We start from the raw sequence: 22,500 nt of genomic DNA, 5'->3' as shown, positions 1-22,500 counted from the left end.
GAATTTAGACATGTAGCGGAGTCTAAGCTGCTTTTCCAGATGAGCCACCTTTCCATATCACAAAGACCGCACTTTCCACTGCCGTTGGCGTAGGGCTTACACTTAACTAAGATCTTCCAATGGATGTTGTAACTGACATCTTTATCTTTTAAGGACCATATGTGACTGACTAACTTGGTCGTTTTCCTTTTATCCCAGTGCCTGAAGCTCAAGGTGTGATTATTGAACCTGGCCTTGAAATTACTCTCTGTAAGGCCCACATATTTCTTCGTCGAAACCGTGTCCTTAGTGGATATAGAGTCCACGGTGGCTTCATAAATGATGGTCTCGGACATGCAAGCACCATTTAGCGGGCACAAATTTTTATCCCTGTATGAACAGCTTGTTTCATATTGTGATTTTTGTGTGTTGTGTGCGATTATATTTTTAAAATTAATAGTTGAGCTGAAACTTATTTTTAAGTTATGTCTATTGAAGAGCTTTCTATAACTATCAGGGCTAAGAAATACTTGCCTCTATTAAAGGTCACTTCGGGTGAGTGGGAGGGGGGGGGTGAACCAGATGGTTTTCCTATGTTTTCTTTTCTTTATTATTGGACTGGCGGCAGGTGTATAGGTTATTTCTTCGCTAAATCCACTATCTTTTAGAGCCTTATTATATACTGGGGCAACGCTATTAAAAATTTCCCTATCGGAGGAGAGGCTAGAAATTCTTTTTCTAATGTTCTAAACACTATGGGGGATAGCAGGAACCCACATTAATATAACTAAGTCTATCGTTGGGCTTCCTATAAGGTTTATAAATATTCTTATTTAGATCTAAGGATACAACTAGGAAATTGATAACCATCAGGTTGATATCTGTAATTATGCTAAGACCGAAAGTTTTCATCAAATGGATAATGGCCTTCTTAAACCGATCCTGTGCTGATCCATTGGTATTTGCGGTTAAAGCTAGCGCATCATCTTTGTAAATGGCGAAGTATACGTCAGGAAAAGTCTTGCTCAACGTATCGAGTAAGAATAGTCCAATAAGATTGCATACGCCAGCTCTATCATATGATCCCATGCTCATCTCGAAAGCACCTTCTGTATCGGTAGTCTTGACCCACTCTGCATTCTCGCAGTGGAAAGTGGGGTCTTTGTGTTATGAAAAGATGGTTCATCTGGAAAAGCAGCTTAGACCCCGCTAAATGTCTAAATTCAAGAACTGAACTTTTCAGATAATGTCCATACGTGGCTAAATATTTGTACAGAAAGTACAAACTATCATTTGTACAAACTGTCATGATCTATTTCAGAAAAGAAAATAGAAAAAAAAACACACGTTATCGGATAACCTTCTCAGGAAATCTCTGTACGACACAATTTTCAATAGGTGTTTGTCTGTTGCAGCACAGAAGTGTCAAGACATCGACATGACATCAGATCCTACCAGATAAATATCTAGTAACACACAGCGTTGACCGACCGCTTTAAAAATCCTCTCTGGTTTATCAGAGCACTTAGTGTAGTGTCCTTTTGTATGATTCGATTTCTTTTTTTTTCTCTGATATACTCCATCTGTTCCAGGTGCTACGCAGTTGAAGAATTTGCATCTATAGTGTTGTTCTAGTTTAACGACGCCTGGCTATTTTTCTGTGTTGCTGTGTTTTGTTTGTCGTATGAATTGAGACTTCAATTGTCGTTAGTAGTCAAGCAAATACAGTAAGAAGCTTCTCAGAGCTTTCTACGGCAAAAACGGTTGCCACAAACAAAAGATATCGACATTTTAATGCATTTATGAATAAAATCTTTAATTCCGAAATTATACGTAGTTCAACAACCATTCATCTCTATTTAAAAGTATCATTTCTTATAACAGAACAAAAGTACAAAAACTACACGCCTTGGCGAAAATACATGAATTGATTAAATGGTGTCTGAGGAGTATAAAAGGAAGCCACAACAGACGGCTTCAGATCAGTTTTCCCCTTTCGAAGCCAGGATGAATCAACTTCTGCTTATATTTTGCTTCACGTTTTCGGTTGTAATTACACAAAAACCAGGTATGTCTTTATATATACATATTTAGATAAATACATATATGCATACATACACATACATAAATACAGATACATACATACATACATACATACACACATACATACATACATACATACATACACACACATATATACATACATATATACATACATACATATCTACATAGATGCATGCATACATACATACATACATATATACATACATACATACATACATACATACATACATACACTTACATACAAACATACATATATACATATTGGATAATCCCATAAATATTGCGGTTTTTCAATTGCTTGAACTAAAAGTCAAAGGCGCGGGACAAACTACCTGCATCAACTTGCTATAAAACCAGGTGGTAATTTTACCTTGATTTATTCTTCGTGCAAGTTTTGAAGAGTTCGGTTCAATTTTAATAGTTATGATTTCAAATCTCTAATGGAAGTGACAAAGTATCATATTCAGCATATTTTGCTTTATGAGTTCAATAAAGGCAACAACGCAACGGAAAGTGCGAGAAATATTAATGCAGTATATGGAGATCGGACAATAAGCGTAAGCTAGTGTCAACGGTTGTCCAAGGAGTTCCGAGTCAGAAACTACAGCCTAGAAGACGAGTCTCGTCCTGGAAGATCTGTAGAGATCGACGAGGACGTCCTACTAACTCTGGTGGAAAAAAATCTCATCAAACTAGCTGAGAAGCTTGGATTTGGACATTCAAAGATTAATCAACCCCTGTGTGCCATCGGAAAAGTCAGCAATTTGGGTCAATAAGTTCCACAAAAACTTTCCGAGTCTAATCGCGTGCAGGGAGTTAATGCGTGCTCTTCTTTGTTGCCACCTCTCATGAATAATCTTTCTGGGGACTGATTAGTGACTGATGATGAGAAATGGGTTCTCCATAAAAATTTGAAGCGCCCAAGACATTGGGCAAGAAAAGGAGAAACACCGGCACCCCAGGCAAAAGAAGGTCTTAAAGTGTTGTAATCTGTTGGGTAGGTTTTAATGGTTTAGTGCACTTTGAACTTTTAAAACCCAAATTGAACGATAACAAAGGAGATCTATTGCGAGCAACTTGAGCGGCTTAAGTCAGCACAAGAAGGAAAACGACCATCTTTGGTTTCTTGACGAAAGGTGCTCTTCGGGTCACATAGAGCGAGGATGATATTCCAAAGGTTGGAGCAGTTTGAATGGGAACTGATGTTCCATTCACCATATTCGCCGGACATTGCCCCATCTGATTTAATTCCGTTGTCTTCAAAACGATTTGCATGGAGAATATATGAATAATATACGACGAAATCAGAACAGTACTGAAGGAGTATTTTTCATCAGGGTCAAGTGAATTTGGAGGAGGGGCCTTCAAGTCTAGCGGGTGAGATGGAAGAGCATTACAGGAAATTAAGGAGAATATATTTTAGATTAAAAAACAACATCGTTTTCTTAATTTTGAAAAATCTTTTATTCAAAGACCGCATTATTTATGGGATGATCGAAAATATATGTATATACTGAAAAATAGCGCTGACTTAAGCCGCTCAAGCTACTCGCAGTAGATCTCATTTGTGATCGTTTAGTTTGGGTTTAAAAGGTCAAAGTGCACTAAAGTTTTATATCCCACGAAAGAGATAGCAACCCCTTACGTGGACAAAGACCTTCTTTCCCCTGGGGAGCCGAGTTTCTTCTTTTTCTAATCATTGTGTTCGGCGCATGACATTATAAAATAACCGCATTATTTATAGGATGACTCAATACATATATATATATATATATCTCACATATATGTATTATATATATATATATATATATATTATATATATAATATATACATGCATACATTTATACATAAATATATATATGTATATATGTATGTATATGTATGTATATATATATATATATATATATATAATATTATATGTGTGTGTGTGTTGTGTGTGAGTGTACATGTATGTGTATATTATATATATATATATATATATATATATATATATAGATATATAGATAGATATATATAATTTTGACAAATAGGTATACTTCGATTGTGTACATTATTTATATTATTTACATTTGACGGATATTTGTCCTCATCTTATTTGTTGTTAACACAACGTTTCGGCTGATATACTACCCTCCAAAGAAGATGAGGACAAATGTCGGGCAAACGTAAATAATGTAAATAATGTACATAATTCCTCACCTCTTAAATATAGAACTGTTCGATAAGCGTATTTAAATGTTGAGTAGAGCACCTGCAGAGATTAGGTTACCTTTTATCATCCGTAGTCGTGGTACACTTCCGGTGGATTTACTTCAGGAACTCCGCAGTGGCAGTTTGGGTAATAATATTAATTAACAGTAGAAGATGGATTTCGTAGTAGAATTTTATTCGGTACAACATATGTTTCGACCCATCAGTCTGGCTCTCATCATGTACATCGAGAAAGATATGTCTCACTAGAGGTCTATAGTGTCGGCTGGCTTGTTACGTGCCCATCAATTTCGGGAATGAATAAGTAAAAATAATATAGAAATGCAAATAATTCAAATATGAACGTGGAAATCATGCGTTCCAGTTGAAATAAAATGACCTAATTAGTTTTCGCTGTCCAAACTGCTTAGAGGAAAAGAAATTAGAAGAGAAGGAGATTAGCACATAGACAGTAGTTTCATGTTCGTGCATAAAACATACATGCATATATATATATATATATATATATATTTATGCACATATATATGCGCATACTTATACATACACATATATACACATAAATAATGGACATATATATATATATTTATATATATATATATATACACCTTACACACGTACATAAAGATGGATATAGATACGTACGTAGACCCACATACTCACTTACACGAAGACAGACTGACATATACAGAAACACACACACACACACACGAACATGTATATATATATATTCATATACACACATACATATAGATAAACATATATATATATATATACACACACATTTTGATTGTAAAGTTACATGTCTAAATACATCTTATTCCGATACGATTCTGTTTAAATAAACCGAGTCGTAGGTGTTAGATTTGCATTAGCTAGACATGGTTTAGATTGCAGTATGTGAATATGTGTTTACCTGCCGTTTAATGGTGTTTTGAAAGTTGCCTATGTGGTTACAGTATCGATTTTTTAAAATATCGCCGATGCACCGATATATACGTAGCAGATTCCTCTAGTGTTTACTGTGCACTTATATACCACATTTCTGGTCATGCACTGGTTGTCCATGGGACATTTGGATCTGTCTCTGCATGGGTATAACTGGTTGTCTTTTGTGCTTGCTTCATGCGAGCACTAGATGAATTGGTTCTACTCAGTATATTCGTGATCATTGCTATCTTATTATTTTTAATACATCCGGGTGTGTTAGTGTTGTTGTTTGAATTGTTGCTGGTGTAATTCGATGGTTGGTTATTATAGATATTGTAGTTGCATTTTTCACTGGTGAAACTTCTTTATCAATATATATAAAGAGACCAGACTGACGGCTCGAAACTTATGTTGTGCCTAATAAATGTCTAATACAATATCCATCTCCTACTATTCATTAACAATACGTGTATACATACATACATACATATATTATTTTATACATACCTATATATAATATTATATATATATATATATATATATATATATATATAATATATATATATATATATATATATCATATATATATCATATATATATATACATACACAAATCAAATGCGATAAAATAAAAATAATTATTATCGCTGGTATTTCTAACACAAGCCATATACTTTTCATATATCAGTACATTAAGGCGAAATATGTGCTAGGAACACAGAAGCTAGATAAATTTAGTGAAATGAAGATAAAAACAGTTACTAACTCGGTTACTCTTAGACTGCAGTTTCTTTCTTTTCACCAATAAAGATAATTTATTTGCTCAGGGAGAATTCGTCGGTAAGAGCCCTGTTGTTCTGAGATCCTAACTCACTAGAAGCATGTTCTTCTAATGATTTACTCTCTCTAACTAATCAGATCACTGCGCAGACTCCGAACGTCCCGACAAAACTAGGGATTTCTGGTATATCGTCTAGCGCTCAAAATATATATATATATATATACATATATACACATATATATTGGTTGATATGTGACCGCTGCAATAACTATGTGAATCTGAGAGGGGAATATGTTAATATGTTGACTAACATCATAATTAATCCCTTCCTCTATATTCTTTTTGTTCAAAGCCAGTGCACGGTCGCGTATACACACACATACACACACGCGGCGCGTACAGAAACCTAATACACACGTATAGACGTAGAAAGTGGAAATTTGTAAGTTAATACACCGAATGTTCTAGATGATCCGAATAGCCTGTTCGTCAGTTTCACGTTCCCGTCCGTCGATCAGTTGTGATCACACCTACCCGACGAATGCGAACGTGAAACTCTACGTAGCTGATTATTGTAATGTCCTTGCAACTATATTAAAATGAAAAGTGTACATATATATATATTATATGTGATGTATGTATATATATATATATATATATATATATATATATATATATAATATATATATATATATATATATGTATATATATATATATATACACATATATATATATATGTATATATGTATATATATATATATATATATATATATATATATATATATATATATATATATATTATATATAGAGATAATGGTGTCATTGAGACCCAAGGTGTCAGGTAATGCTGAATATAATGTTGTATATAAATTGTCTACTGGGAATGACCAAGTTAAAATTCTGCATGATCTCACTCATAAGGGAATCTTACTTTGCTTATAAACTCTATTTTTGGAAGGACTCATTTTAAACTCTGTTGGACTTTTGGGATTTTACTCATAGGATATTGGAATATTGTATATACACCATTATGCCTAAAAAACGGACTTACAACTTCAATACCCATACATATCTTGCATCTATTTTCTTTCCCTCACTCTCTATTTTGTATCACATCTAAACTGACTATAACTTAACCATCCTCTCACACCGTCTCCGATGAAGGGATATAATTAATAAATATCCTAGAAACAGCTGTAAGACCATCTATCTATAAATGCTCTAATATCTACATAGCCTTGTTTTTTTTTATCTTATTACGCAAAAAAATTATATATATATATATATATATATATATGTTCAGAATTAAATAAAAAGACAACAAAAGGGAAATATGGCATATTTGTATATATATATAATTAAAAAAACGTATAGTAAGTAAACATAGACAAATAGGCAGACATACAGACATACAGACACACAGATAGGTAGATAGATAGATAGAAAGATAGATAGATAGATAGATAGATAGATAGATAGATAGATAGATAGATAGATAGATAGATAGATAGATAGATAGATAGATAGATAGATAGATAGATAGATAGATAGATAGATAGCTATAAACCCTTCTGTATCGCCTACAAGTATCTTAAAGTCAAGCGTTTCGTCCTTAGCTTATACGCCTGAGTTGGGTAGCAAGTCTTCACCTACGGAAGGGGTTCACTTGCGATCTTTTATCAACCACAGCTATCCTGAGTTAGTTTCAGCTGCCCTGCCTTCTTCCTTAATGACTTCCTTCAGTTGTCTGAATTCCAGACCTATCTTCTGCAGCAATTAGCGCACGGATCTTGATGGAAATCCGTGGCACCAAACTTCAATGGGGAATGAGGTCACATGTCAGTCTTTGATAAGGGCTTCGTTTACTGAGTCCTAGTATTTCCAATATTTGGCCTGGTAGGAAATATCGGGCCTGTCCTCCCAGGAAACGATCAGTTCGAACACGATGCTTGTTTTTGCATTTCTGGGGAGCATACACACATCATTGCCTTTTACTCTTTCTCTCTCTTTATCTTATATAATTTCTCTCAAACACTAACAGAACACACTATAAATGATGAAGAAGCAGTGGACAAAATTCTTCACTTGAACACCCCGGATCAAGTCGTTGAAAGACTTACAGAAAAAACGGAACTTGGCGACAAATTTGACATCAGGTTTGAACTGGCGGCCACGTTCGGGACACTCCAATTCGAATCTTTGAAGATGATCGATGACAATTTAAAAGTAAGTTCAACTGTCATATAACCATTGTATGTCTACATTCGTTTGCACCTCGCTCCGGTTTTCATTGATATCTATTAGTTAACCGGCAGAGACCTCAGTCAGAAGTAGTTTCTGAATGTTCGGTAGTAAGGAATGGAGTGCAGGATTCAAGTAATTTAACTAACCTTGATACGGACCTAAGTCAACTTGTTACGGAAAGATTGTAAATCTAAATGTAAATGTGTCGAATGCTGTTTCATTTCATTTCTTCACTTTTGAGGTGAAGTAATTATTCTGATTGTTATGAATGAAACGTATGTATGTATGTTAGTATGTATATAGGTATGTATGTATGTATGTATGCATGTATGTATGTTAGTATGTATGTGTGTGTGTGTGTGTGTGTATGTATGTATGTACGTATAAGAGAACGTGGGAGAGTATAGAATATAGATCGTCCGCCTTCAGATTTCGCCCTGTGCTATCCACTTGGAGTATTATAATTCCAGATTTGCATTTCGGCTTCTTTAATATTTGAATGGATGATTGAATGAGTTGGGGTCAATAGGAATAAGTGTGGTTGGTCATTGCCTAGAAACAGCTGTAGTGACTGCAGATAAATGTCCGACCACTCTCCTTGTTGACTCCAGCTTGTTCAGTTACACACACACACACGCACATACATACACACATATACACACACGCTCACACACAGAGACACATACTCACACATGCATGCGTATTGTGTATATGTATAACTGTATATCTATGTTTATCGAGTTATCTATGTATTTCGGTTGCACAGATAATGGTTGCTGGTGCTATAAGTGAAATGGATAAGCTGAATAAAACAAGTTGGGATGGTCTTTTGGATTCTTTGGACAGAATACCATATTTGGAAATGGTTGGTGGAAGAACAAACTTTACTGAATCTAATATGACCCGAGTGAGAACCGAAATGCTGGATTTTGCCAGCCGTGAAGTCGACTATATGACGGTAAATAAAATGTTAGATTCCTTCCTGAAGCTTTGACTTTTTACTGTAAAATGTTTATAATATCATTTCATTCCAGATCGTTTCAGTTGCAGCGGAACTATGTCTGGGAACAGGTCACAAGGAGCATGAAGAAAAGTTTGACACCAAGGGTCCATATAAGATTATGGTGGGGTCCACGTAACAAAATAGTAAATTGAACATCCACGGCAGTATTGTAAGGGCCCCTGCAGATAAATGTTGCTTTTAATGTATGTGTTGGTGTGTATTGCAAGAAACGGTTGGGTTCTTTTGTCTAACATTTCACACAGTTCAACTTACATAAGTTAATGAGTGAAAAACAAAAGAAGAATTTTGAAAGAAATTTCTATAAACTAGTTTTTAAACGTCGAATGGCTATGGAGGGGTCCACCAGAATAAAACAATAACAAATGGGGTTAATAGATTTAAAAAATGGTTGAGAACCCCTGTGTTAGATGAAGGCCGTCTCGCATTTAACTTAATTGTTGTGATTTACTTTTGTCCTTGCATATATACGACCATGACTTTTCAGACCAGTTCGCATCCATTGTCAAATCCGAAATCCCCATTTTGGCGGGAAGAAACGGGTTTGTACTGACATAGGGATTACTGGAAGCATACAAATGCTTTTCTACACCATTATGTCAATCGCAGTTACAGTGAATCACGATTAAAGGAAATAGCAGATGAAATAGTTAGGATTAGCAAAGAAAGTCAAAACTTCACGCATAATTTTAGGAAAAACAGTACAATATCTAACAGAATTCCTTTAGTGATTAACTGGCACCGAAATTTCGTTGGCATTTCAAAAGTGTTGCATGAAAATTACCAACATGTGGCGGAAAAATACTCTCGTTTCAAACAGATATTCATTCAGCCACCTATTATAGCCTTTAGACGGAATGAAAATATATGAGAATTATTAACAACTACTCTGACTCAAAGAAAACTAACATCGGATTATCTGCACGCTGTACCTTGAAAAGCAACCGCAAGAGAGATAAGCCCGGTTCATTGTGTAACAACATAAGTCAAGTGAATTCCATCAAGAATCATAACAGAAATGTTGGGATTTACGCAGAATGTGGCACATGTAAAGATTCCTATTTGTTGTACGCAGTAGAATGCACAAAACACGACTTGATTTATGCTGGTTGTACAACAGAACAATTAAACAAATGATTCAATGGGCACAGGTATGGCGTCAGGCACAATGACAGTAGTTCGACAGAATTTGCTGAACGGCTGCAATTTTGAAAAAGACTTGAAAATGCATATTGTCATAAAATATTCTGAATCTGATACACTTTCATTACTCAAAATGCATGAGTTGCGGGTTAACTAGTGAAATGAACAAAATGACAGGAAAATTACATGAAATTTACACAAAACTGATTAAACATTCTTCTTCCTTTCCTTTTCTTTTTTCTCTTTTTTCTTTTCGCTAGTTGTAAAATTGAAACTTGAAGATTATGTCTATCAATCAACGTATGAACGCTGGTTGTTCTCGTTCTTATTTTACATTTGAATTTCTCTTACTTCGAATGTTTATCTCTTCCCATTTTGAACTTGGCAAAGATAGGCTTTCTGTCGAAATATCGTTCAACCAATAAACTATCTATAGCAACCGCAACGTTATTATTATTATTATTATTATTATTATTATTATTATTATTATTATTATTATTATTATTATTATTATTATTATTATTATTATTATTGAGTGAGAGAGCAGTGCATGCCATCAGAGTGACACTGGTGTACAAATATACGAAGCCCAGTATAATCATCGTGACTATTCGTCTGGTAAGGGTGCAGCAGGCGCATGCATCACAGACATACGTGCGTGACATGCTGATCTCATATCAAGATAAACTGTGCATGACCCTGCAGGTGGGGCCTGGTTAGTATTTCCTTCAGGTCGAGTACCCCATCCCGCTCAAAATGTCCCTGATAAGGGTTGATTAAGGACGTTGAACAAAACACCGATGTTTCCAAAGTTAAATTATCCAAACCCCAAAGAATCCCTCTCAACACATGGCTATGGTGCTCCCTCATAACTTCTGCTTGTGATCAGAGGGGCACATAACATCAGCCACTAATAGACATGCTCAACTGGTAACGGTCAAACGACTGACAAGCAAATCTGTGATATTTAGCAGAATATTTGCTGTAGCTCATCTTTTATACCAAGACAATGTATATGATACTACTGCCAGTCATTTAATCATTATTATTTTTAGTAGTAGTAGTAGTGGTGGTGGTGGCAATAGTAGTAGTAGTAGTAGTAGTAGTAGTAGTAGTAGTAGTAGTAGTAGTAGGAGGAGGAGTAGCAGCAGCAGGAGTAGTAGTAGCAGCTGCAGCAGTAGTAGTAGTAGTAGTAGGAGGAGGAGGAGGAGGAGGAGGAGGAGGAGGAAGAGGAGGAAGAGGAGGAGGAGGAGGAGGAGGAGGAGGAGGAGGAGGAGGAGGAGTAGCAGCTATTTATTTCATTCATTTTAATTGTTTTTCCCATTGTTTTTCCTCGCAGGTTTTCTTCACCGAACTGTGGTTTGACCGCTTAATACAAGAGCATCCGATGTTAGGCGAAATGAACATAAATATTACCAATTTAGCTTATTATCTCGCAAATGGTGAAGAAATTTCGATCAAAAACGCACTTTTGGGTAATGATTATAAAAGGAGAGAATTGATGGATTTGGCAATTTTAAGATTTCCTGATATCACGAATCCCTACCTCACCGTGAGTATGTCTCTAAAGTCCACTGGCAATTTTTCTAAACGTTAGACATCAAAACATAATTTCTACTGTGATTTCAAATACACACATTAAGCATGCACGGTTTCCATTGTAGCTTCAAAACTTTTATCTTATATTTTTAACACTTTTCAGTCATTGGACGGCGGTCATTCTGGAGCTCTTTCTTCTAGGATTTTATCGAGCATATGGGCCACTACTTCTTTTGAAATCTGGTATTTATTCTGTTCGTCTCTGTATCCCAAAATGCTAAATTATGGGGGCGTCAACAAACGAGCACCAGATACACACATACACACACATACACGTCTATATCTATATATCTATATCTATCTTATATATGTAATGCAAAAATATGTGTCAACTGTGTATCACTGAAAAATTCAACATCATACAGTCAAGAAATAACATCCCAAATATTAGGGATGAAATCTTTCCCTCCATACACAACCAATATTTTGCACTTTGACAATTCAAAGAGGAACCACGGCCTATGCCGCTGACGCCACCACGATAGACTCTTTCTTGGTGTATGTGATGTTCGTATACTTGTGTGCTGTATACTTGTGCTTCACAAGAGCATATTTCTTCTGTGTTTGGAGTTCATGTGATATGTATATTTAAATTTCATGTTCAGAAAAAAGGCTATCTTATTGGAATTAGTGGCACAGGTTCCTCGTTGAAATGTCTAAGTGTAAAATATCGCTTGGGTATTCAGGGAGAGAATATTTCCCTCGTATATATATATATATATATATATATATATATACGAGGGTTTCCGTCTCCCAAACTCACTTACAAAGCATTGGGCGGCTGGGGTCTATAGCAGACAAACTTGCTCAAGATGCCATGCAGGGACATAGAACTGTAAACACTTTGATTCCAAAGTGAGCTTCCGAAACAATCTGTCACGTTTATGCCTATATCCAAACATGAAAACTAACGTTTCAATGTTTAGAAGAATTATTATTATTATTATTATTATCATTATTATTATTATTATTATTATTATTATTATTATATTATTATTATTATTATTATTATTATTATTATTATTATCATCATCATCATCATTATCATTATTATTATTCAGTAGTCTTATTTTTATAGCTTGCCTTCACTTCACTACCGAGCGCAGCTCTGTGTGCCTTGGGTATTTGCTGTGATTTGTTGTGATGCTCTTATATTCACTGTATCGAAAGTGTTTTACGTAAGATGTGTGCGGTGCCTAGTAGTGCAATGTTCTGTATGTGATATGTGTTTGTAATTCCTGGTGTTTTTATGTATTTGTTTGAATATTTTTATCATAGCTAATACGCCCACTATGATAGGAATTGTTTCTCTTTTTGGACTCCACATTCGAGTTACCTCTATTTCCAGGTTTTTCTTTTTCCTCTTATCATCATCATCATCATCATCATCATCATCATCATCATCATCATCATCATCATCATCATCACCATACACAGAAAGATTACACCCCTCTGGAGTTAGTGAAATAATGTACCAATCTAATGTGTAAATAATTGATTAACTTCTTTATCCGAGTATTGCTGGCCTTGAGCCTCACCTGGAAAAATTACTTGGGATTCCTTATTGGATAAAGAAAACTGAATATCAAGGCTTGGTCAATGAGGCCCCTGTCAAGGGATGCCACGCGGACCTCGTTCCTTGCTAAAGTAGCCTACCGCGGCTTCCTCGCTAGTTCGGTGCACAATTTGCTCCAGAAGATTGGTCTGAAATCCAAACTACTGAAGAAAGCCAGCAACGAAGTAAATGTGGAAGCTGGAACCAGCTCAAGGTGGACGTGGTTACTAAGAGATTACAACTAGAACCGTTTTGCTGGTGAAGATTAATTCTGTCCTCGCTGCCCAAGCAAATCAAAGGGTGCAGACTAAGAGACAGAATGCTCGTGACTCTGAGCTACCTGGTGGTGGTACGGAAGTTTCGGAAGTGTTCCCACCATTGGAATGGATACAAAAGAAGAACTTGCTAAACCCCGGTGTAGCTCCTGCAGTTTCTGCGCGGGGCAAAGCATCTCCGATGTCTAATTCACCTATACTCGTGTATTGGGTCTAGTGACCTCATCCTGTTCATTATTTTCACATCCTTTCCGCCACTGTACAATTCAACTCTTTATAGGTCGCTTATAATCTCGAGATTTTGATATCCCTGTACTTCCATAGTTTTTTTTTTTTGCTCGTTATCATCTTTTAATACCTTCTGTCTTTTCTTCTCTCTCAAAGGTATTTATGCTCCATTTTGACCTTGTAAGAGACTCAATACGCCTTTTCGTCTTAGAACAAATAGTCGTCGGGATCCGTTGCCGCTTCAACTACGCTAAATATGTACCCAATGAAGAGTACTTAAAACAGTTACGGGAAGATACGAGAGAAACTCTGGTGAAAGATATCGATACATTGTTTGGTATATAATGGCTCAGTGATATTTCTGGGCATCACCCTATTCCGATGAAGGACAGTAATTCGAAACGTCATTTAAATAGACGCTCTCCATTTCTCGAAACTAATAATTTCGATGCTAAACCTATTCCGTCTTGTATTTTTTTTCTTCTTAAGTCATACGAAATGTCAATAAATGTCTCATGTATGCGAATAAAATGTCCAAATAGACAACGGTCGAAAATCTTTAGTCATATATATAATAATGATTATTAAACAGCGTTCGTATTCGGTGGTGACATGCACTAAACGTCCATTTAGATAGGACAATAATTCTACCATCTGACGTTTACCAGCACCGGCAGTCGTGGGCCAAGTGTAAAGTTAAACTACTGTCAATTTATCTATTGAATACCTTTTTATTTGTCATTGAAACCACTTCCAAAGTATCATATATATATATATATATATATATATATATATATTGATCGCTAGCCACTAAACCTTTTCCTATTTTCTCTCCCTTTTTATTTCTGTGTCATTTTCTGTTGAAGAGCGTAGGCTCGAAACGTAAAATACTCTCTCACTTCCCGAGCTAATATATCTGTTTGTTGTTTACACTGCCGTCTTCGTCGTCTTCTGCTTTTTTTTTTGTAAATTCTCACCATGTATAAATATATATATATATATATATATATATATATATATAATATATATATATATATATATATATATATATATATATATATGTATACACGGGGTGTAGTGAAAAAGTATCTGACCTTCTTGAATGGCACAGCAATGCAGATTGGACTATAATAACTTATAATTTAATCATCCATAATCTGATATAATATTTCGGAATATAAAATTTCCTTCTTCAAATATTGCTAGGAATTGATCGAGTCACTGCAATAATCGGTTTTCCAAAGGTTGCTCAATGGTTTTTTTCCGTAACGCCTATATCGTACAAATATAGTTTTATGCCGAATGGAAACGGAAGTTTTCTTTCCTCCATTCACGAAAAATACAACACGAAGAGAAAGTCAAAAGAACTGATGGAGTTACATTTGTTGGAATCGCCGAACGAAGTGACAATCAAAGTCATGAAAAATTACAACAACTATGGAAAGAAGACACTCAACGGGAAGAAGAAAGATCCATGAAAATGTGGGGAAAACAACAAGAGTGGTTCACAAACTCTGAAAAAAAAAACTATGGAGAAAAATCCATTATGAAAATGAAACCACAACAAACAATACAGCGAAATCAAAATCATAGACACCAGCCCCAGAGGAACCAGATTAAGGGATCGAACCTCTAGTTATCCAAGAACATATGCGGAGGTGCCCTCCAGCTTACCCCAAATTCAGACTAGAAACCCATATTTTACAATGCCAAAACATGACTCTGCAATAAACAAACATATGGAACATAGAAGACAACCATCACCCCATAATATCAAACAACCTAGATTGATGAATACATAAGGAGAAAGACTGGAAAGATAAGTAACACACAGACAACCACCAACCCATAATAGCAAGTACCCTAGATGGAAAGAACAAGGACAATATAGACAATACAGAAACCGTAATATGAATGAGTATCAAGGAAACTCAAGAAAGCCACGATTTACGATCAATAATTCCAAACATCTTGGGTGGCCCAATAAACGTATAAGATTGGGAGAAGACAGAACCTATAGACAACGAAATGCGTGCAAAAAACATGAACCATCCCTTCACCTACGAAGGAACAAAAACCCGGAAACAACAAAAAATAGAAACATAATAATACAATTCGTTTGTGGGCAGAGAAAATACCTATTTTTTTACTACCCACACGGGGCTAAACACAGAGATAGATAGATAGATAGATAGATTGATAGATGGATAGATAGATAGATAGATAGATAGATAGATAGATAGATAGATAGATAGATAGATAGATAGATAGATAGATAGATAGATAGACAGATAGGTAGATAGACAGATAGGTAGACAGGTAGATAGATAGATAGTTGAAACTTAAAGAGAAACAAAAGACGAAGTCAGGTGTATGAACAACAAGCAAGCGTACTAATTTGACGCTCGGGAAAAATGAAAAGGCTTTTACGTTTCGAGCCTACGCTCTTTAACGGGAAGGAATAAGAGAAAATAAGCAGAGAGAGAATGAAAAGGACTTGTAGATTTCAGCGATCCAGCATGACGAATGTATGTATATATATATACAACAATATGTTACATTACGCGGTAGTCAAGATAAAACTATGAGTTTCAGATGCCGAAGTGGAAATCCACAACACCATCTCTTCGTTTATCTGGCTATTTGAAAACGCTATGAAAAAATACCGTTAAATAAAGGGAAATTACTCTGTTATAACTCTGCTTGCCTGCGTACTTATACATCGCTCGCATTTTTCGTCATAAAACTTATATAAAAATATATAAAAAATATATAAAAATATATAAAAATATATAAATTCTTCTTGAGACATAACATAGTAAGCATGTTCTATCTGTTTTCTTTAGGGGACCAAAAACGTAACAGAAATTTAGTCACATGTGGGCATGATCCGAAAAGCTCTGTCCTTGTATTTAGACATGTAGTAGGGTCTAAGAATATTTATAAGCCTTATAGGAAGCCCAATGATAGACTAAGTTATATTAATGTAGGTTCATGCCATCCCCCTATAGTATTCAAAAACTTAGTTAAAAATATTAGTAAGAGGATTTCTAGCCTCTCCTCTGATGAGGACATCTTCAATAGCGTTGCCCCAGTTTATAATAAGGCTTTAAAAGATAGTGGTTTTAGCGAAAAAATAAAATATACACCTATCACTAGCCCAACAGTAAGGAAAAGGAATAATAGAAATAGGAAGGTCATCTGGTTTACGCCCCCTTACTCACCCGAGGTGGCCTTCAATATAGGTAAATATTTCCTAGCACTGATAGATAGAAATTTTCCAGTTAACCATACTTATAGGAAACTCTTCAATAGACACAATTTAAAAATTAGTTTTAGTTCCACTACCAATTTTAAAAACATAATCAAACATAACATACAAAAAACACAACAAGAAAACAGCTGTTCATGCAGGAATAAAGAATTGTGCCCGCTAAATGGAGCTTGCATGTCCAAGACCATCATATATGAAGCTACCGTAAACCCTATAACCACTAAAGACACCGTTTCGACGAAGAAATACGGAGGCCTTACAGAGGGTAATTTCAAGGCCAGGTTCAATAACCACACTTTGATCTTTAGGCACTGGAACAAAAGAAAAGCGACACAATTATCTAATCATATTTGGTCTTTAAGAGATAAAGGTGTCGATTATAACATACAGTGGAAGATTTTGGCCAGATGTAAGCCCTATACTAACGGCAGCGGAAGGTGCGGTCTATGCGACATGCAGAGATGGCTTATCTGGAAAAGCAGCTTTGACCCTACTACATGTCTAAATACAAGGACAGAGCTTTTCGGATCATGCCCACATGTGACTAATTTCTGTTACGTTTTTGGTCCCCTAAGAAAACAGATAGAACATGCTTTCTATGTATGTCCCAAGAAGAATTTATATATTTTTTTATATATTTTTATATATTTTTTATGTATTTTTATATATAATTTTTGACGAAAAATGCGAGCGATGTATAAGTACGCAGGCAAGCAGAGTTATAACAGAGTAATTTCCCTTTATTTAACGGTATTTTTTCATAGCGTTTTCAAATAGCCAGATAACCGAAGAGAAGGTGTTGTGGATTTCCACTTCGTCATCTGAAACTCATAGTTTTATCTTGACTACCGAGCAATGTAACATATTATTGTATAGATAAATTTCCTCTATTTACATAATATTGAGGTCTCTTTCTTTCTTTTGTTATCTTACCGTTTTATCAATATATATATATATATTATATATATATATAATTTGATAAAACGGTAAGATAACAAAAGAAAGAAAGAAACCTCAATATTATGTAAATAGAGGAAATTTATCTATACAATAAATGTTACATTACTCGGTAGTCAAGATAAAACTATGAGTTTCAGATGCCGAAGTGGAAATCCACACACCATCTCTTCGGTTATCTGGCTATTTGAAACGCTATGAAAAAATACCGTTAAATAAAGGGAAATTACTCTGTTATAACTGCTTGCCTGCGTACTTATACATCGCTCGCATTTTTCGTCATAAAAATTATATAAAAAACATAAAAAATATATAAAAATATATAAATTCTTCTTGGGACATAACATAGAAAGCATGGTCTATCTGTTTTCTTTAGGGGACCAAAACGTAACAGAATTTAGTCACATGTGGGCATGATCGAAAAGCTCTGTCCTTGTATTTAGACATGTAGTAGGGTCAAAGCTGCTTTTCCAGATAAGCCATCTCTCCATGTCGCATAGACCGCACCTCCGCTGCCGTTAGTATAGGGCTTACATCTGGCCAAAATCTTCCACTGTATGTTATAATCGACACCTTTATCTCTTAAGACCAAATATGATTAGATAATTGTGTCGCTTTTCTTTTGTTCCAGTGCCTAAAGCTCAAAGTGTGGTTATATATATATATATATATATACAGAGAGAGGAGAATATACACTCACACACACACACACACACACACACACATATATATATATATGTGTATATATATGACAGACTTGCCTGTCGGTCTCGACCTATCAAGCTCCGACAACGTACTCTTTATTTGTCAGTCATAATACTTATGTCGAATGTGACATTCAAGTCCCGCCAACGATTTGCAAAGAAGGCCACAGATGTTACAAATATGAGGATTACTGGTCAGTGTAGGTGGTATATTTGCAGTCGCTTTTCTCCTTTGCCTTGCACCACGAAGCCTGTTAATGCTGGTTGCAACAAAGTTTTTAATTCCATTTTGACACAGCGATCTCCATTTTGTTCGTTCCTAGACTCTTTGCTCAAAGGTGTTGTGGGCTATCTTCCTCCCTAATGGGTTACTCTTCAGCTTGTCCTTATATATGAGCCACTCTCAAGCTGGCTATACGTAAGGACTTTGGGCATTCTTTAGTAACTCATTCTGACGACATGACCATTCCAGCACAATTCTGGTTGCATAAAGAAGCTCACAATTCCACCAATCTTACACTTGCTAAACAAGGCGGCTTTTGAAACTTTGTCTTTTAGTGAATAACCGCAGATTATCCTCGGACAGCCTTTGTGGAAGATGTCTAGCTGGTTAATGTGCGGTCTGTAGGATAGCCATAATTCTGACCCATACAAGAGAGTAATAACAATGGCTACTTTATAGACCTGTACTTTGGTGTCAAGATTGATGCTCCTTTCATTCGATAGACGTTGATGGAGTTTGCCAAATACGTCGATTGCTTTTGCGAGACGGTTGACGATTTCATCATCAAGAGATGCGCTCGAATTCACTTTATTATCAAGACATGTAAATGACTTCACATAATTTAGACTTCTCCCATCAAGCTGTATAAGGATGTCAGGAAAATGTGAAGCGGTGGCCTCTACTTGATACCTCAAATTTGCTTGGTAGTAGGACATGGTCTTCTTTATGCTGATGGCAAAACTAATGGCTTTCCATGAAAGAGAAAACCGGTCTAGAAATTCCTGTGCTTCCTCTAAAGAGGTCGCTACTAGTGCAGTAGCATCCCCAAAAGTAGATCACAAATGATAATGGTTCGTAGCAATGTTCTGGCTTTGAGATCAGATGATTGAATAGTCCACCACTTGTTCAAAACTGGAATTTGACACCACTTTGTATATCGCCAAACCATTCCTCAGCTTCACTGAAAAGAAGAGTGCAAACAAGACAGGACCCATAGTACAACCTTACTTTGTGCCGTTTGTAATGTCAAAGGAAGCCGAAGATTCCCCAGCGGAGACGACAGCGGCCTTCATTCCTTCATGAAATATGATAACGTTCAGCATCTTGTGAGGTATACCAAGCTTTTTCAGAACCTTCCATAATGCTTACCGGTGAACAGTGTCGAAGGCTTTAGTAAGGTCAACGAATATCAAGAACAACTCTTGGTTTTTCTCACGTACCTACTTCATGACCTGACGAAGGGAAAAGATCATGTCGATAGTGCCACGACCTGAGCGAAATCCGCACTGTCGATTCTGGATAGATATCATTTACAACGTGTTTGATGATCCTGTCAAGAATGGATCAAGCAAGAATCTTACCAGCAATAGACAGAAGCGATATTCCACGATGGTTATTACAGACACTTCTGTTTCCTTTGTTCTTATAAAGAGGTTGAATTGAGGCATCCTTGAAGTCTGTGCTACATGGCCTACCACCCAAATGTTTATGAAGATGTCATGCAGATTTTTAAAAATGTTCTCTCACTATGCTTATAGATTTCAGGAGGGACATTGTCCCTGCCTGGTGCTTTACCAGAAGGGATCTGTTTAATAGAGAGTTTACCACTTCCAGAAACGTTGGCTCCAGAGACAGTGCTGTGGAATAGACATTATGACGCCATCATTAGTGATTCAGGTGGAATTCAATACGGGTTCAAAGTGATCTTTCCATCGTTTCAGGATGTCAGATTTGTCAGTCAACAGCGTCGATGAAAAAATATGTGTAACACCGTCCTCTTGAGGACTATACACTTTCTTGAGGACATCATAAAAGGTTATCTCGGTTGCCGCTGTGGTACTTTTGCATACCACCATTTATTCAGGTTAGTTTTCACCATACCTTCGATACAAACAACAACCATTTTATCCATACAGTCGAATACAGTACAGCCATAAAAAAATCTCATTCATCTACTGTAATCGAATAAAAATGCAACTCATGTTCCTTCAAAGACAGAATTAAGCTTTGTTTCCACCTAGTTCCTTTCTCAACCGAAATCTCTTCAAAGGGTGTTTTGCGCTTTCGTACCTAAAGTTCGGGTTTCAGCTCGGACAAAGCAACCTTCGTGTTTTATAGAGAATAAATGGTCGGGTACCATTTTAGAACAAGGACTGCGATTACTTTCTTCACCTCTTTGTCTAATCTGCTACTTAGCTTTCCTGTTAATCTATTGTTTTCTGTTCCTGCTTAGTCAGTAGATCTTTTAGATTCTACGTTAACTCCCTCTGACTAATTTGGTTTCTGTGAAGTCTCCATGCGGAAAGCTCAGCTTCGATGTAACTGAGTTCTTGAATATGTCTTATTAAATTGCCCATGCAGATTATAAATAATTGTAGTTTTTTACTGTCAACAGCTCAAAATTCTAGACACCCTACGTTATCCTTATCCGTTGGTGCAGCCCATTTGATGCAATTTATTACACTCCACATAGACATATTCGAGAACTCGCGTCGATATCTGCTAGACAGTTGAAAAAGCCCAGGCGAGCTTGCGAGACTTTTACACTTTACATTTATATCGATTAATGTCACCGAATCCCATGGTGCGTGTAAAATGCCATTCCAGTTGACCCCCTAATACTAATGGACAGGATCTTTCCAAAGATACTTCTAAATACCTAAAAAGTCTGGGTGTCCCGACCAGTCAAGGAACAAACTGTCACTAGCCAAAAGATACCAATTTCGTTAGCGCTTGCGCCCTGGACAAACGACATGCCATCCAGGCCCAGAAAGACCATGATTACCTCGAGATGCAGAACTTTGCAAGACAACGCTTTGACCCCCACCCTAAGCGCGTTGACTGAAAGGCACATGTCTCGAAGTCGTTTGCAAAGAGGGCGATTACGGGTGTTAAAGAAACCATGGTTTCGCTGATGGCTGTCTCATATCTATATCAGTTGACCAATGGATATTAGGTGAGTAACCTTGCATCTCGCCTCTTTCTTAGTGTCGCCTTGTAGATGTAAAATACAGAAAGTACAAACTGTCATTTAATTTACATTTGGGACAACCTAGCAATCTGAATTCAGAGGATTTTCAAACCTTCTTACAGGCTTATAAAGGATGATCTATTTCAGAAAAAAAAGAAAAAAAAAACACACGTTATCGGATAACCTTCTCAGGAAATCTCTGAGGTGTTTGTCTGTTGCAGCACAGAAGTGTCAAGACATCGACATGACATCAGATCCTACCAGATAAACATCTAGTAACACACAGCGTTGACCGACCGCTTTAAAAATCCTGTCTGGTTTATCAGAGCACTTAGTGAAGTGTCC

The 22,500-nt window shown here is 36.2% G+C and overlaps 1 protein-coding gene across 2 annotated transcripts in view; it reads left to right on the top strand.

Moving 5' to 3' along the window:
* The window catches only part of LOC115219946, a 38,286-nt gene extending 23,714 nt beyond the window's left edge, over positions 1–14,572 (top strand). Inside the window, exons 1-5 of one of the 2 annotated variants that reach the window (XM_036509434.1) lie at positions 1,954–2,047; positions 8,003–8,187; positions 8,972–9,163; positions 11,709–11,921; positions 14,183–14,572. In XM_036509434.1, the coding sequence (XP_036365327.1) occupies positions 1,987–2,047; positions 8,003–8,187; positions 8,972–9,163; positions 11,709–11,921; positions 14,183–14,371 (840 nt within the window). In that variant the 5' untranslated portion in view covers positions 1,954–1,986 and the 3' untranslated portion in view covers positions 14,372–14,572. Of the gene's footprint in view, positions 1–1,953; positions 2,048–8,002; positions 8,188–8,971; positions 9,164–11,708; positions 11,922–14,182 lie in introns of those variants that run through there. The other variant, XM_036509435.1, reaches the window with a different exon arrangement.
* The last annotated feature ends 7,928 nt before the right edge of the window (positions 14,573–22,500 follow it).

The sequence above is a fragment of the Octopus sinensis genome, linkage group LG15 (assembly GCF_006345805.1).
Source record: "Octopus sinensis linkage group LG15, ASM634580v1, whole genome shotgun sequence".
Classification (NCBI taxonomy): domain Eukaryota; kingdom Metazoa; phylum Mollusca; class Cephalopoda; order Octopoda; family Octopodidae; genus Octopus; species Octopus sinensis.
This window is presented reverse-complemented; position numbering and strand designations above follow the sequence as displayed.